Genomic DNA, 12,907 nt, shown 5'->3' with positions numbered 1-12,907 from the left:
TGGTGATGTCATTTCCTGTGTTGGTGATGTCATTTCCTGTTCTTTTTCTCAGGGGATGGTAGATTGGCTCCAAATCAATGTGTTTGTTGATGGAGTTCCGGTTGGAATGCCATGCTTCTAGGAATTCTCGTGCCTGTCTCTGTTTGGCTTGTCCTCGGATGGATGTGTTGTCCCAATCAAAGTGATGTCCTTCCTCATCTGTGTGTAAGGATACGAGTGATAGTGGGTCATGTCGTTTTGTGGCTGGTTGATGTTCATGTATCCTGGTGGCTAGCTTTCTGCCAGTTTGTCCAATGTAGTGTTTGTCACAGTTCTTGCAAGGTATTTTGTAGATGACGTTCGTTTTGCTTGTTGTCTGTATAGGTCTCCTTCAAAGCCAATAAATGACCCGTGAGGCCCTGGAATTTTTTTTTTGAAAGTTGGAACAAAAGAAGCAGCATGGACAGGTGGAATCAGGCTCCCACAGAACCAGGGTGTTTTTTTTTATCAGTATAGCTATCAAAGTTGCTGAGGTTTCAAAGTTGGATATGGAAGCCATCTCTCTCTCTCTCTCTGTCTTAAAGATTGGAGTTCTCTCTTCCTCCAGAGTTGCATGTGGGCACCTCGGCTTCATTAACTTTACTCTTGCCAAGGGTGTGCTTATGGGATGTTGCTAGTTTGGAGCAGTTACTGTTTAGTTGTCAAATAATCTGTTATTCTGTTAAGTTTTCTAATAGAGTTAAAGTTATACCGATTCTTCTTTCTTTTGTTTGTATTTCAGTTGGAGAGAAAGCCAAGCGATTATATCTGGAACACAGCACCTTACACTTGCTTTAGGGTCCAGGCTATCTCCTTGATATATTTGAAGGGGATTAGGTCCACTCTATAAAAAGTTCGAGCCTCATCTGGGATCAAAATCTCCAATTCCTCTTTGCATTTAGGGCTATTGGGCTCAAAGGCACTGAGTCATGTGTTCTCTTTTTGGGTGTCAAATTCCATTTATTTAAACTGGGTGTGCCCTGTATAATAATGGCTCCCCCAGTCACGAAGAGTTTCCCAGTGTGAATGTAGTCACTCGGTAGTGGGGGGAAGGCGGGGGGGAGTTCGTTTGACAGAAAGTGAGAAACGCAAAACTTTCAGAATCAGCAAACAAGCTGGGGTCGGAGCTGCTTCCGTCTGCGAGGTCGGGGAAGGTATTTGCAGCAAAAACGCCCCATTTACAATCACTGGGAAGTCATTGGTAGACGGCTAAAATGCTTTGTAAATGAAGCAGCTTGAATGTGAAAAGGAAATTTAATTTCTATTCAGAGATAATGGGAACTGCAGATGCTGGAGAATTCCAAGATAATAAAATGTGAGGCTGGATGAACACAGCAGGCCAAGCAGCATCTCAGGAGCACAAAAGCTGACGTTTCGGGCCTAGACCCTTCATCAGAGAGGGGGATGGGGAGAGGGAGCTGGAATAAATGGGGAGAGAGGGGGAGGCGGACCGAAGATGGAGAGTAAAGAAGATAGGTGGAGAGAGTATAGGTGGGGAGATAGGGAGGGGATAGGTCAGTCCAGGGAAGACGGACAGGTCAAGGAGGTGGGATGAGGTTAGTAGGTAGCTGGGGGTGCGGCTTGGTGTGGGAGGAAGGGATGGGTGAGAGGAAGAACCGGTTAGGGAGGCAGAGACAGGTTGGACTGGTTTTGGGATGCAGTGGGTGGGGGGGAAGAGCTGGGCTGGTTGTGTGGTGCAGTGGGGGGAGGGGACGAACTAGGCTGGTTTAGGGATGCAGTAGGGGAAGGGGAGATTTTGAAACTGGTGAAGTCCACATTGATACCATTGGGCTGCAGGGTTCCCAGGCGGAATATGAGTTGCTGTTCCTGCAACCTTTGGGTGGCATCATTGTGGCAGTGCAGGAGGCCCATGATGGACATGTCATCTAAAGAATGGGAGGGGGAGTGGAAATGGTTTGCGACTGGGAGGTGCAGTTGTTTGTTGCGAACTGAGCAGAGGTGTTCTGCAAAGCGGCCTCCAAGCCTCCGCTTGGTTTCCCCAATGTAGAGGAAGCCGCACCGGGTACAGTGGATGCAGTATACCACATTGGCAGATGTGCAGGTGAACCTCTGCTTAATGTGGAATGTCATCTTGGGGCCTGGGATAGGGGTGAGGGATGAGGTGTGGGGACAAGTGTAGCATTTCCTGCGGTTGCAGGGGAAGGTGCTGGGTGTGGTGGGGTTGGAGGGCAGTGTGGAGCGAACAAGGGAGTCACGGAGAGAGTGGTCTCTCCGGAAAGCAGACAGGGGAGGGGATGGAAAAATGTCTTGGGTGGTGGGGTCGGATTGTAAATGGCGGAAGTGTCGGAGGATGATGCGTTGTATCCGGAGGTTGGTAGGGTGGTGTGTGAGAATGAGGGGGATCCTCTTAGGGCGGTTGTGGCGGGGGCGGGGTGTGAGGGATGTGTTGCGGGAAATACGGGAGACGCGGTCAAGGGCGTTCTTGATCACTGTGGGGGGAAAGTTGCGGTCCTTAAAGAACTTGGACATCTGGGATGTGCGGGAGTGGAATGTCTTATCGTGGGTGGAGGCGGAGGAATTGGGAATAGGGGATGGAATTTTTGCAGGAGGGTGGGTGGGAGGAGGTGTATTCTAGGTAGCTGTGGGAGTCGGTGGGCTTGAAATGGACATCAGTACATGCTGGTTGCCTGAGATGGAGACTGAGAGGTCCAGGAAGGTGAGGGATGTGCTGGAGATGGCCCAGGTGAACTGAAGGTTGGGGTGGAAGGTGTTGGTGAAGTGGATGAACTGTTCGAGCTCCTCTTGGGAGCAAGAGGCGGCGCCGATACAGTCATCAATGTACCGGAGGAAGAGGTGGGGTTTGGGGCCTGTGTAGGTGCGGAAGAGGGACTGTTCCACGTAACCTACAAAGTTCGCAACAAACAACTGCACCTCCCAGTCGCAAACCATTTCCACTCCCCCTCCCATTCTCTAGATGACATGTCCATCATGGGCCTCCTGCACTGCCACAATGATGCCACCCGAAGGTTGCAGGAACAGCAACTCATATTCCGCCTGGGAACCCTGCAGCCTAATGGTATCAAAGTGGACTTCACCAGTTTCAAAATCTCCCCTTCCCCTACTGCATCCCTAAACCAGCCTAGTTCGTCCCCTCCCCCCACTGCACCACACAACCAGCCCAGCTCTTCCCCCCCACCCACTGCATCCCAAAACCAGTCCAACCTGTCTCTGCCTCCCTAACCGGTTCTTCCTCTCACCCATCCCTTCCTCCCACCCCAAGCCGCACCCCCAGCTACTCTACTCATCCCACGTCCTTGACCTGTCCGTCTTCCCTGGACTGACCTATCCCCTCCCTACCTCCCCTCCTATACTCTCTCCACCTATCTTCTTTACTCTCCATCTTCTGTCCGCCTCCCCCTCTCTCCCCATTTATTCCAGCTCCCTCTCCCCATCCCCCTCTCTGATGAAGGGTCTAGGCCCAAAACGTCAGCTTTTGTGCTCCTGAGATGCTGCTTGGCCTGCTGTGTTCATCCAGCCTCACATTTTATTAATTTCTATTCATATTGTCATTGAAATACGAAAGAGAAGGCATGTTAACTCGAAAATTGATGGTGTCACGGGAGGTGAAGAACGTTGTCCAAGATTACAAAGTGATCTTGATCAATTGTCTCAACGGTTGGGGAGGAGCTGATGGAGTTCAATCTGGTTAAATGTGAGGCGTTGAGGTTTGGTAAAATGAACAAGGGCAGGATTTGTACAATTAAAAGCAGAGCCTTGGGTAATGTAGTAGGAAGGAGAGGACTAAGGGTTCAGGTACATAATTGTTTCAAGTTTGAATCACATATGGATGGCTAAGAAGGTGTTTAACACACTAGCCTTCATTGCTCAGGCCTTTGAGTGTAGAAGTTGGGGAAGTCATGTTGAGGTTGTACAGGGACGTTGGTGAGGCCTCTCCTGGAGCACTGTGTCCAGTTCTGGTCACCCAGTTACAAGAAGGTTGTTATTAAACTGGAGAGAGACCGGGAGGGATTTACCAGGATGTTGCCAGGAATGGACTGAAACAAGGATATGCTGGGACTGGTGTGAGAGGTGACGTTATAAGGGGTTATAAAATAACGAGTATATGATGGATATACAGTTATGTTAAAAGATGAGCAATAGAGAAATTCTCTCTTTCACAGATTCAGTTTATCCCTCAGGACTGATGTAGCTGGATCACAGGCCAGAGTGACGCCTGCTGTGGTTGAACGGCCAGCAGAAAATCAGGCAACTGAGATGTTACAGGAAGCGCATCTGACTGACTAGTAGCAAGGTCTCAGACTGAAATAGGAGCTGAGGCCTCAGAATAAAGATCAGGAAGTCGAAGTTCAATTTATCAGAAACTGTTTTTGATCGAGCGGTTGAGGAGAAACAGGAACAGGAGGAGGTCAAAGTGGGTACTTTTAGTTCAGCGAAATTAGCTTGAATACAACAGAAAGATGATAAACTAAAGCAATTGCGACAAAAAACAGAAGAAGAATCTGAGCGTATCCCAGAATGTCACTGTCCCCTTGACGACGAAGTGGAGACCACCACATCCTCAGGTAGATGGGAAATGGGTACAGGTTCATCAAGTTGTATTATCGGTAGGTAATAGAAAGTAGGTGTTGCAGGTAGAACATGGATTACCAGCAGGAAGTCATTTGGGAGTAAGGAAAACTCAAGCCAATGTACGAAAACATTTTTACTGGCCTGGACTGCGTAAAGATGTAATGGAGTTTTACCAGACACGTGGGAAAACTTCAGGCAGCATTTAATATCCATTCCCATGTCCGAGGGACCTTTTACAAGGGTCTGAATTGATTAAGAGCCCCTCCCTCAAACAAAAGCAGTATTCTTTGACCATATCCACTAGATTTATGGAGGCCATTCTATGACCCAATATCACAGCTGAAAGGATTGTAGGAGAGTTACTCAAAATGTTTACGAGATATGGACTGCCCACAGAGATAGAATCAGATCAGGGGTCAAACTTTACCTCAAAATTATTCAAAGGAGTTACCGATAGCTTAGGAATAAAACACTTCAAATCCACGGCACATCACCTAGAACCGTAGGGAGCATTAGAATGTTGGCATCGAACTTCAAAAACCATGTTGAGAGCTTCTAGTCAAGACTATCCACAGAATTGGGATAAAGGAATTCCATTTGCACTCTTTGCAATTGGAGACGCACTTAAACTGAGTCAGTGAGCCATCCAGCATGGAAACAGGCCCTTTGGCTCAACCAGTCCATGCCGACCATAATCCCAAACTAAACTAGTCCCACCTGCCTGCTCCTGGCCCATATCCCTCCAAACCTTCCTTAATCATGAACTTATCCTAATGTCTCTTCAACATTGTAACTGTGCACTCATCCCCAACTTCCTCAGGAAGTTCATTCCACACACAAACTACCCTCCGTGTCAAGACATTGTCCATCATATCCTTTATAAATCCTCCTCCTCTCACCTCAAAAAGTGTCCCCTAGTTCTGAACTCCCCCCACTCTAGGGAGAAGATGCTTGTCATTCACCTAGAACATAGAACATAGAACATACAACAGTACAGCACAGAACAGGCCCTTCAGCCCACGATGTTGTGCTGACCATTGATCCTCATAAATCACCTTATCTATAACCCTCATGATTTTATAAATCTCTGTAAGGTCACCCCTCAAACTCCTAGGCTCCAGTGAAAAAAGTCCCAGCCTATCCAGCCTCTCCTTATAAATCAAATCCTCCATTCCTGGCAACATCCTGGTAAATCCCTTCTGAACCCTCCCCAGTTTAATAATATCCTTCCTGTAACAGGGCGACCAGAACTGGGCACAGCGCTCCAGGAGAGGCCTCACCAACGTCCCTGTACAACCTCAACATGACGTCCCCAACTCCTACACTCAAAAGGACTGTGCAATGAAGCCAAGAGTGCTAAACGCCTTCTTAACCCCGCTGTCTGTATGTGACACAAACTTCAAAGAATTATATATCTGTGCCCTAGGTCTCCCTGTTCTATAACACTGCTCAAGGCCCTGCTTTTAGTTATATAAGTCCTGCTCCTGTTTGTTCTCCCTCACATTTATCCAAATTAAACTCCATCTGCCACACCTCAGCCCATGGGCCCCACTGATCAAGACCCCTCTGACCCTGAGATAACCTTCTTCTCTGTCCACCATATCACCAATCTTGGTGTCATCTGCAAATTTACTAACCACACGTTCCATATGCTCATCCAAACCATTTATACAAATGACAAACAAAACTGGACTCAGTCCCGATCCATGTGGCACACCAATGGTCATGGGCCTCCAGTCTGAAAGGCAACCCTCTGCCACCAACTCCTGTCTCAAATGAATCAACTAAATTCAGTCCATTTGCATTGAAAGGACCACTAAAATTAATTAGGAACACATTGGTTAAGAGACCATATATTTGGACAATACGTCAAAATTTAGGGAAAGATTAATTAGAGCTGCTGAGTTAGCTAGACAGCATTTGGAAATAGGACAGTGTATAATGAAACAGGATGCAGACAGGGAATCAAAAGTTCATCGTTTCGCCAGAGGAGGTGATGTGTTAGTGTTTCTTCCGGTAGCAAGTGAACTTTTAAAAGCAAGGTTTAGTGAGCTTTAGCAAATCAAAAGGAAATTGGTGAATTATTCGATAAGAACATCAGATAGAAGGAGAAAACACAGCGAGTGTGTCATGTGAATATACTCAAATGGTATTTAGGTGGGGGAGGAGAAGGAAAATGTCTATGTGCTATTGGTTACAACTCGCAGTGAGGAACCAAAAACAGAGCAATCTGAATATGATATTCCTCAAATTAAATTGGATAATGAGGAAGTTTTCAAACATTAGGATCAATTATAAAGTTACATTAAGGAAAAACGAAATGACCCGAAAGAGTTATCATAATCACTGGGAGAGATTTGTGGGAATAAATTGGGAAGCACTAACATGATTATGCGTGATGTGGATCTAGGGCATGTGGTTCCAATTAAGCAACATCCTTGCAGACTTAATCCTCTAAAGTTGGCATAGGTTCAAGAAGAGATTGAAACCATGCAGGGACTGGGGCTCGCCCCTGTCATGTTGTCAAAACCAGATGGTACCCAATGATTATGTGTTACTGCAAAATTAATGCAGTTACTGGTTCATATCCTATTCTATGGCCGGAAGACTATACTGAGAAGTGGGACCAGCAGCTTATATTTCAGAGCTGGGCTCCCTCAGAGGATACTGGCAGGCACCTTTATCCAAAAGATTGAAGGAAGCTCTGGCTTTTGTGACACTGAATGGACTACATCAACTTAAAGTCAGGTCATTTGGTGTGAAAAATGCACCAGCTACATTTCAGAGACTAACCCATAAAGTCATCTCTGGATTACCCCGTTGTGTGGTGTACATTGGTGACCTGGTGATTTTTAGTCACACACGGAAGGAATATTTGGAATCTCTATCGGAATTGTTCAGCCGAGTTTGGGAGGCAAGTTTGGTGATAAACCAAGCCAAGAGTAAATTTGCAAAAGCCCAAGCCACATTCCCGGGCTTTGTTATTGGATGTAGACAGATGACCGCACAGGATGTGGGGACAAAAGATAATTGTGGAGCATCCCATAGTACTGATGAAGGAAACAGTACTACAATCCCCAGGATTGAGTCATTTTTATTGGAAAGTCACACCAAACATTACCCCACTGACTGGCTTGTTGACGAAACACAGAAAATGTCAGTGAGCAGCTGTCTTTTGAAAGAATTTCTACAGATGGAAAGCTCCATTAGTCACCAGCATCCAGTGTTAGCCGTAGCAAATCACACAAAGTCAGTATTGATGAGAGTCATGTGGGTTTCAGTAAGAAGGTACAAAGATCTATTTCCCGAAAAGCTGAAAATTCATTTTTGCAAAAGTATTCCACAATTAAGAAAGAGACCTTGAGTTTTGTGTTGGCATTGTATCTTTTCAACATCTATATTGCCAATAACAAGGACAATTGTCCTTGACCCCTTAACATGTTTGGAACGATTCAAGAATTTTTAAAAATGCCAGATTATTTAGATGGGGTTTACTATTACAGCCATTTAATTGGAAAATTATACAGGTGGCAGGATAAGAAAACATAAGTTTCCCAATTTATCGGGAATGAACTGCCTTCCCAACTTGTGTTTTAGACCTTGAATCAAACTCAAGTAAATTTCTCCCATATTATGGTCACTCTTCCCCAGAGAATCCTTTACTACAAGGTTATGAATTAACCTTTTCCCATTTCATTATATCCTTTCCATTTTATCTTTGTACACCATTCCATGCACTTGTCGTCCATTTGAATGAAAATAAATAAAGACCCCTTGATTATCAAAGTACTCTCATTCCAAATGCACCAATTTCCTGATTTAATTATGCCAGTTTCTATAAACAATCCCAGTTTCTGAGTTAAGAATCTAACCCAATTCGCACTAAGCCTTAATTGGCATTATCCTATTTTTGCTTTTCTCTTTTAAGAGTTTCATGCCCTGAAACAGCCAGTTCCAAAGTTTGGTCACTTTGCAACCATGTCTCGTAACAATGATAAATCGAGCCCCTCACTTTCCGATCTCTCATTAGCTAAAATAATTCACTATGGATACTTTTATTCAGTTGAAGGGGACAAGTTTTTGACCCCCCCTGAATTTTTTTACAGTTATTATACTCAGTCTCTTTCTGATCCACTTTGCTTAATTTCGAACTTTCCGATCTTAATCTTTCAATATCTCCCTTGATATGTGGAAATTAATCTTCCTGTTCCACCATAACTGACCTCATCCTGACTCTTCTACCTTCCCTTTATCATGTGCATTTCGGCTTATCAACCTCTGTCTCCCAATCTTTCAATCTCTCTGCCCCCATCTCGGTTTTTCACACACACTATCTCTCTCTCTCTCTGTCTGTCTCTCTCTCTCTCCTTCCCTCTGTCTGTCTGTCTGACTCTCTCTCTCTGTCTGTCTTGTCTCTCTCTGTCCATTTCTCTCTCTCTCTCTGTCTATCCATCTGTCTCTCTCTCTGTCTGTCTGTATATCAGTCCCTCTGTCTGTCTGTATCTCTCTCTTTCTCTCTGTCTCACGATTCCCTCTGACTGTGGATCTCTTTCTCTCTGTCTCTGGTCTCTCAATCTCTCTCTGGCCTCTCTCATTCCCTTGCTCACTGTGATTCACTAGCTCTCCCTTTCTCTTTTTCAATCTCTTTCTCTCTCATCATCTCCATTTCTCTCATTGTCTTTCTCACTGTCTCTCACTCTGTCAGGTCTTTCAGCCTCTTGTCTCTCACACTGTCTCTCTCTCTTTCTCTTTCTTTCTCTCTCTCACACACTCTCAAATCCCTCTCAAGGCCCATGCTGCCTCTCTGTCTGTCTCTTACATCTCTCTTATCTCTCTGTTTCTCCTTCTCTCTATCACATACACACTCTGATATCTCTCTTGTCTCATTCTGTCTCTCTCACACAATCTCAAACCTCTCACACTCTCTCGCACACTCTGAAACATTTTTTTCTCACATTGTCTCTCTCCCTGTGTCTCTCACACATACTTTCTCACATTTCTCTTGTCTCTGTCACTCTGACATTCTTTCACACTTTCTGCCTCATTCTCTCTCCCACACCTTTCTTCTCTCTCCCTCTCTCTCTCTCACATGGAGACACACACTCACACTGCTTTTATCTCTCACACTGTCTCGCTCCCTCTCTCTGTCTCCAAAGCCCCTGTAAATAGACCCTTACCTTGATCACAGCCCATGATCAGCGGGAGCAGAAAGGCCAGCAGTCCTGTTTTGTTAGGCTTGGGCTCCATACCTGCCCTTGAGTGTGAGAGAGAGATCCGAAATAGAGACCAGGTAGGTTTGTAATAGGCAAACAGGAAATGAGCATCTCCTACTCACCTACATTTAATGTCAGAATGAAAGTTCAGTGGAAGGTTTACATGATCAAAGTGTGACATTTCACTGAGATCAGTTTGTGATTGGACTCACGTTAATTCCAGCCATTTGGTTTGTCTTTAGCACCATCTTATTTCTGGAAGAACACAGCAAGCCAGGGCAATGTGCCACTTTTAATTACCTGGAATGATCCTGCCATTATCTCTCTGCCTGTATATTCTGTGCCTGTGTGCCTCCCTCCACTTCACCTGACAAATGCTTGTGATGTTAAGCAAACCTGTTGGATTATAATATGATGCGGTGGGACTTCAGATTCTGGGTTTTCCATGTTTTACTAGGATCGTCTGGTCTCAGACGACCAGCTCCTTGGTCCTGGGGCTGGACATAAAGGAGACTGGGGTCCCAACCCCCAGGAACAGAAAAGGTTAAGGGACAGACAGTGGGAAATGCAGATGCTGGAGAATCTGAGATAACAAGGTGTGGAGCTGGATTAACACAGCAGGCCAAGCAGCATCAGAGGAGCAGGAAGACTGACGTTTCGGGCCGAGACTCTTCTCTCAGAAAATCTAAAGAGGGTCCACACCCGAAATGTCAGCCTTCCCACTCCTCTGATGCTGCTTGGCCCGCTGTGCTCTACACCTTGTTATCACAGGTTTAAGGGAGGTTCAGTTTGAGGAGTTCAGGGAAGGGGACTGTGAGGACAAACCATTTCCAACTTCAGGAAGTTTGGAAAGCCAGAGGGGCTCACATTGGAGGGAGAATCAGGAGGAGAGGGGTGGGGATGGGGAGGGGGATGTATTTTGACGTAGCATAGTGACTGGGCACTCAGTGTCTGAGGGGGCACAGGGGAACCTGATTTCATAGCAAAGACCAGGAAACATTGGAATGGGATGTATTTGCTGAGCAATGGGACAAGGGCAGGGGAGTGGTGGGGAGTGGGGGGGGGGGGGGGGGCTCTGGGATTAATTAGAACAGTCTGTCAGAGCTAGCATAAACTCAATGGGCCAAATAGACTCTTTTGAGGTTGTGTGTTTCCATGACACTGTGAAATGTTTCTCCGTTCTCATTAAAAACAGGATGTGGCTTGAAGAAATGACATATATTTAACAACTTATTTTTTGTTCTCTCTCTCGTTTTGTCTCTTGCACTCTGGATGCACATCTGTGTCAGTTACTCTTTGGCTCTACATCTCTCTCTATCTCCCTCATTATCACACCTTCTGTCTTTCATATCTTTCTGTATCACCATCTCAGTTTAAATCTCTCGCTCTCTCGCTGTCTAGTCCATTACCAGATGCCAATAAAAATCTACATCTCCATCTCAATCTGACTCTCCTTCACTCTCTCTCTCTCCCTCCCTCCATCTTATAATCACATGTCTGACTTTTGCACATTCTATATCCGCATACAAATCTGACTCTCTCCTTCTGTCTCTCTGTCTCCCTCACTATCACATTGCCTGTCTTTCACTCCATTCTACATATCAAATTCAGGCTGGATCTACCTCTCTCCCTCTCCTGGTCTCTCTCACTCCGTCTTCCAGTTTCTATCACGCTCTCTGTTCCCCTGCCTGTCATTTCCTCTCCCTGCCCAATGTCCCGTTCTTGCCCCTAGCCTGACTGGGCCGAGACTCTTCTCTCAGAAAATCTAAAGAGGGTCCACACCCGAAACGTCAGCCTTCCTGCTCCTCTGATGCTGCTTGGCCCGCTGTGCTCTACACCTTGTTATCACAGGTTTAAGGGAGGTTCAGTTTGAGGAGTTCAGGGAAGGGGACTGTGAGGACAAACCATTTCCAACTTCAGGAATAATGGGAACTGCAGATGCTGGAGATTCCAAGATAATAAAGTGTGAGGCTGGATGAACACAGCAGGCCAAGCAGCATCTCAGGAGCACCTGTGCTCCTGAGATGCTGCTTGGCCTGCTGTGTTCATCCAGCCTCACACTTTATTATCCAACTTCAGGAAGTTTGGAAAGCCAGAGGGGCTCACATTGGAGGGAGAATCAGGAGGAGAGGGGTGGAGATGGGGAGGGGGATGTATTTTGACGTGGCATAGTGACTCTAAAGGTTGCTTGTGGAATGGGTGTGAATTGATGTGCGCTCCATGCTAAAGTGTCTAGTAGTAATGACTCAGAGTTTGACCAGGCTCAGTCTCTGTCTGGAACTCCTCAGATCAATGAGCTGACTTGGAAGGTGTTTGGAATGTGTGAACTGTAACAGCCATTCGATGTCCCCAGTACATGTGTGGGCCGCATCTGACTTATTTTCATTTCAGTTCGGCAGAAAAGGGAAACGTTATTCACGTCTAAAAATAGATGAGTGCAAACAGCGCGAATGTTTTAGAAATACGCTCTACTCCTGGGTCTGCACAATTTCCTAATAACCCAGCTCCAGTTCCAACTGGAAAGTTCCGATGACGTCCCAAATCACAAAAGCAGCAGCAATAAACAACTGCACCTCCCAGTCGTGAACCATTTCAACTCCCCCTCCCATTCCTCAGACGACATGTCCATCCTGGGCCTCCTGCAGTGCCACAATGATGCCACCCGAAGGTTGCAGGAACAGCAACTCATATTCTGCTTGGGAACCCTGCAGCCTAATGGTATCAATGTGGACTTCACCAGCTTCAAAATCTCCCCTTCCCCTACTGCATCACAAAACCAGCCCAGCCTGTCTCTGCCTCCCTAACCTGTTCTTCCTCTCACCCATCCCTTCCTCCCACCCCAAGCCACACCTCCATTTCCTACCTACCACCTCATCCCGCCGCTTGACCTGTCCATCCACCCCGGGCTGCCCACCTCCCATCTCTAACTCCCCACCTACACTCACCTTTACTGGCTCCATCCCCGCCTCTTTGACCTGTCTGTCTCCTCTCCAACTATCTTCTCCTCTATCCATCTTTGATCTGCCTCCCCCTCTCTCCCTACTTATTTCAGAACAGCCTTCCCCTCCCCCATTTCTGAAGAAGGGTCTAGGCCCAAAGCATCAGCTTACCTGCTCCTCTGATGC

General features: G+C 46.2%; 1 protein-coding gene across 2 annotated transcripts in view; it reads right to left on the bottom strand.

The window, feature by feature from the left end:
• LOC125449639 (SLAM family member 7-like) overlaps positions 1-9,874 on the bottom strand; it is a 35,141-nt gene extending 25,267 nt beyond the window's left edge. For both annotated transcript variants that reach the window (XM_059642834.1, XM_059642835.1), the window contains exon 1: positions 9,747-9,874. In XM_059642834.1, the coding sequence (XP_059498817.1) occupies positions 9,747-9,816 (70 nt within the window). In that variant the 5' untranslated portion in view covers positions 9,817-9,874. The remainder of the gene's footprint in view (positions 1-9,746) is intronic.
• Between the last annotated feature and the right edge of the window lie 3,033 nt (positions 9,875-12,907).

Source organism: Stegostoma tigrinum, chromosome 46, assembly GCF_030684315.1.
Source record: "Stegostoma tigrinum isolate sSteTig4 chromosome 46, sSteTig4.hap1, whole genome shotgun sequence".
NCBI lineage: Eukaryota > Metazoa > Chordata > Chondrichthyes > Orectolobiformes > Stegostomatidae > Stegostoma > Stegostoma tigrinum.
Note: the sequence above shows the minus strand (reverse complement) of the source record. Positions and strands in the feature narration are given on the sequence as shown.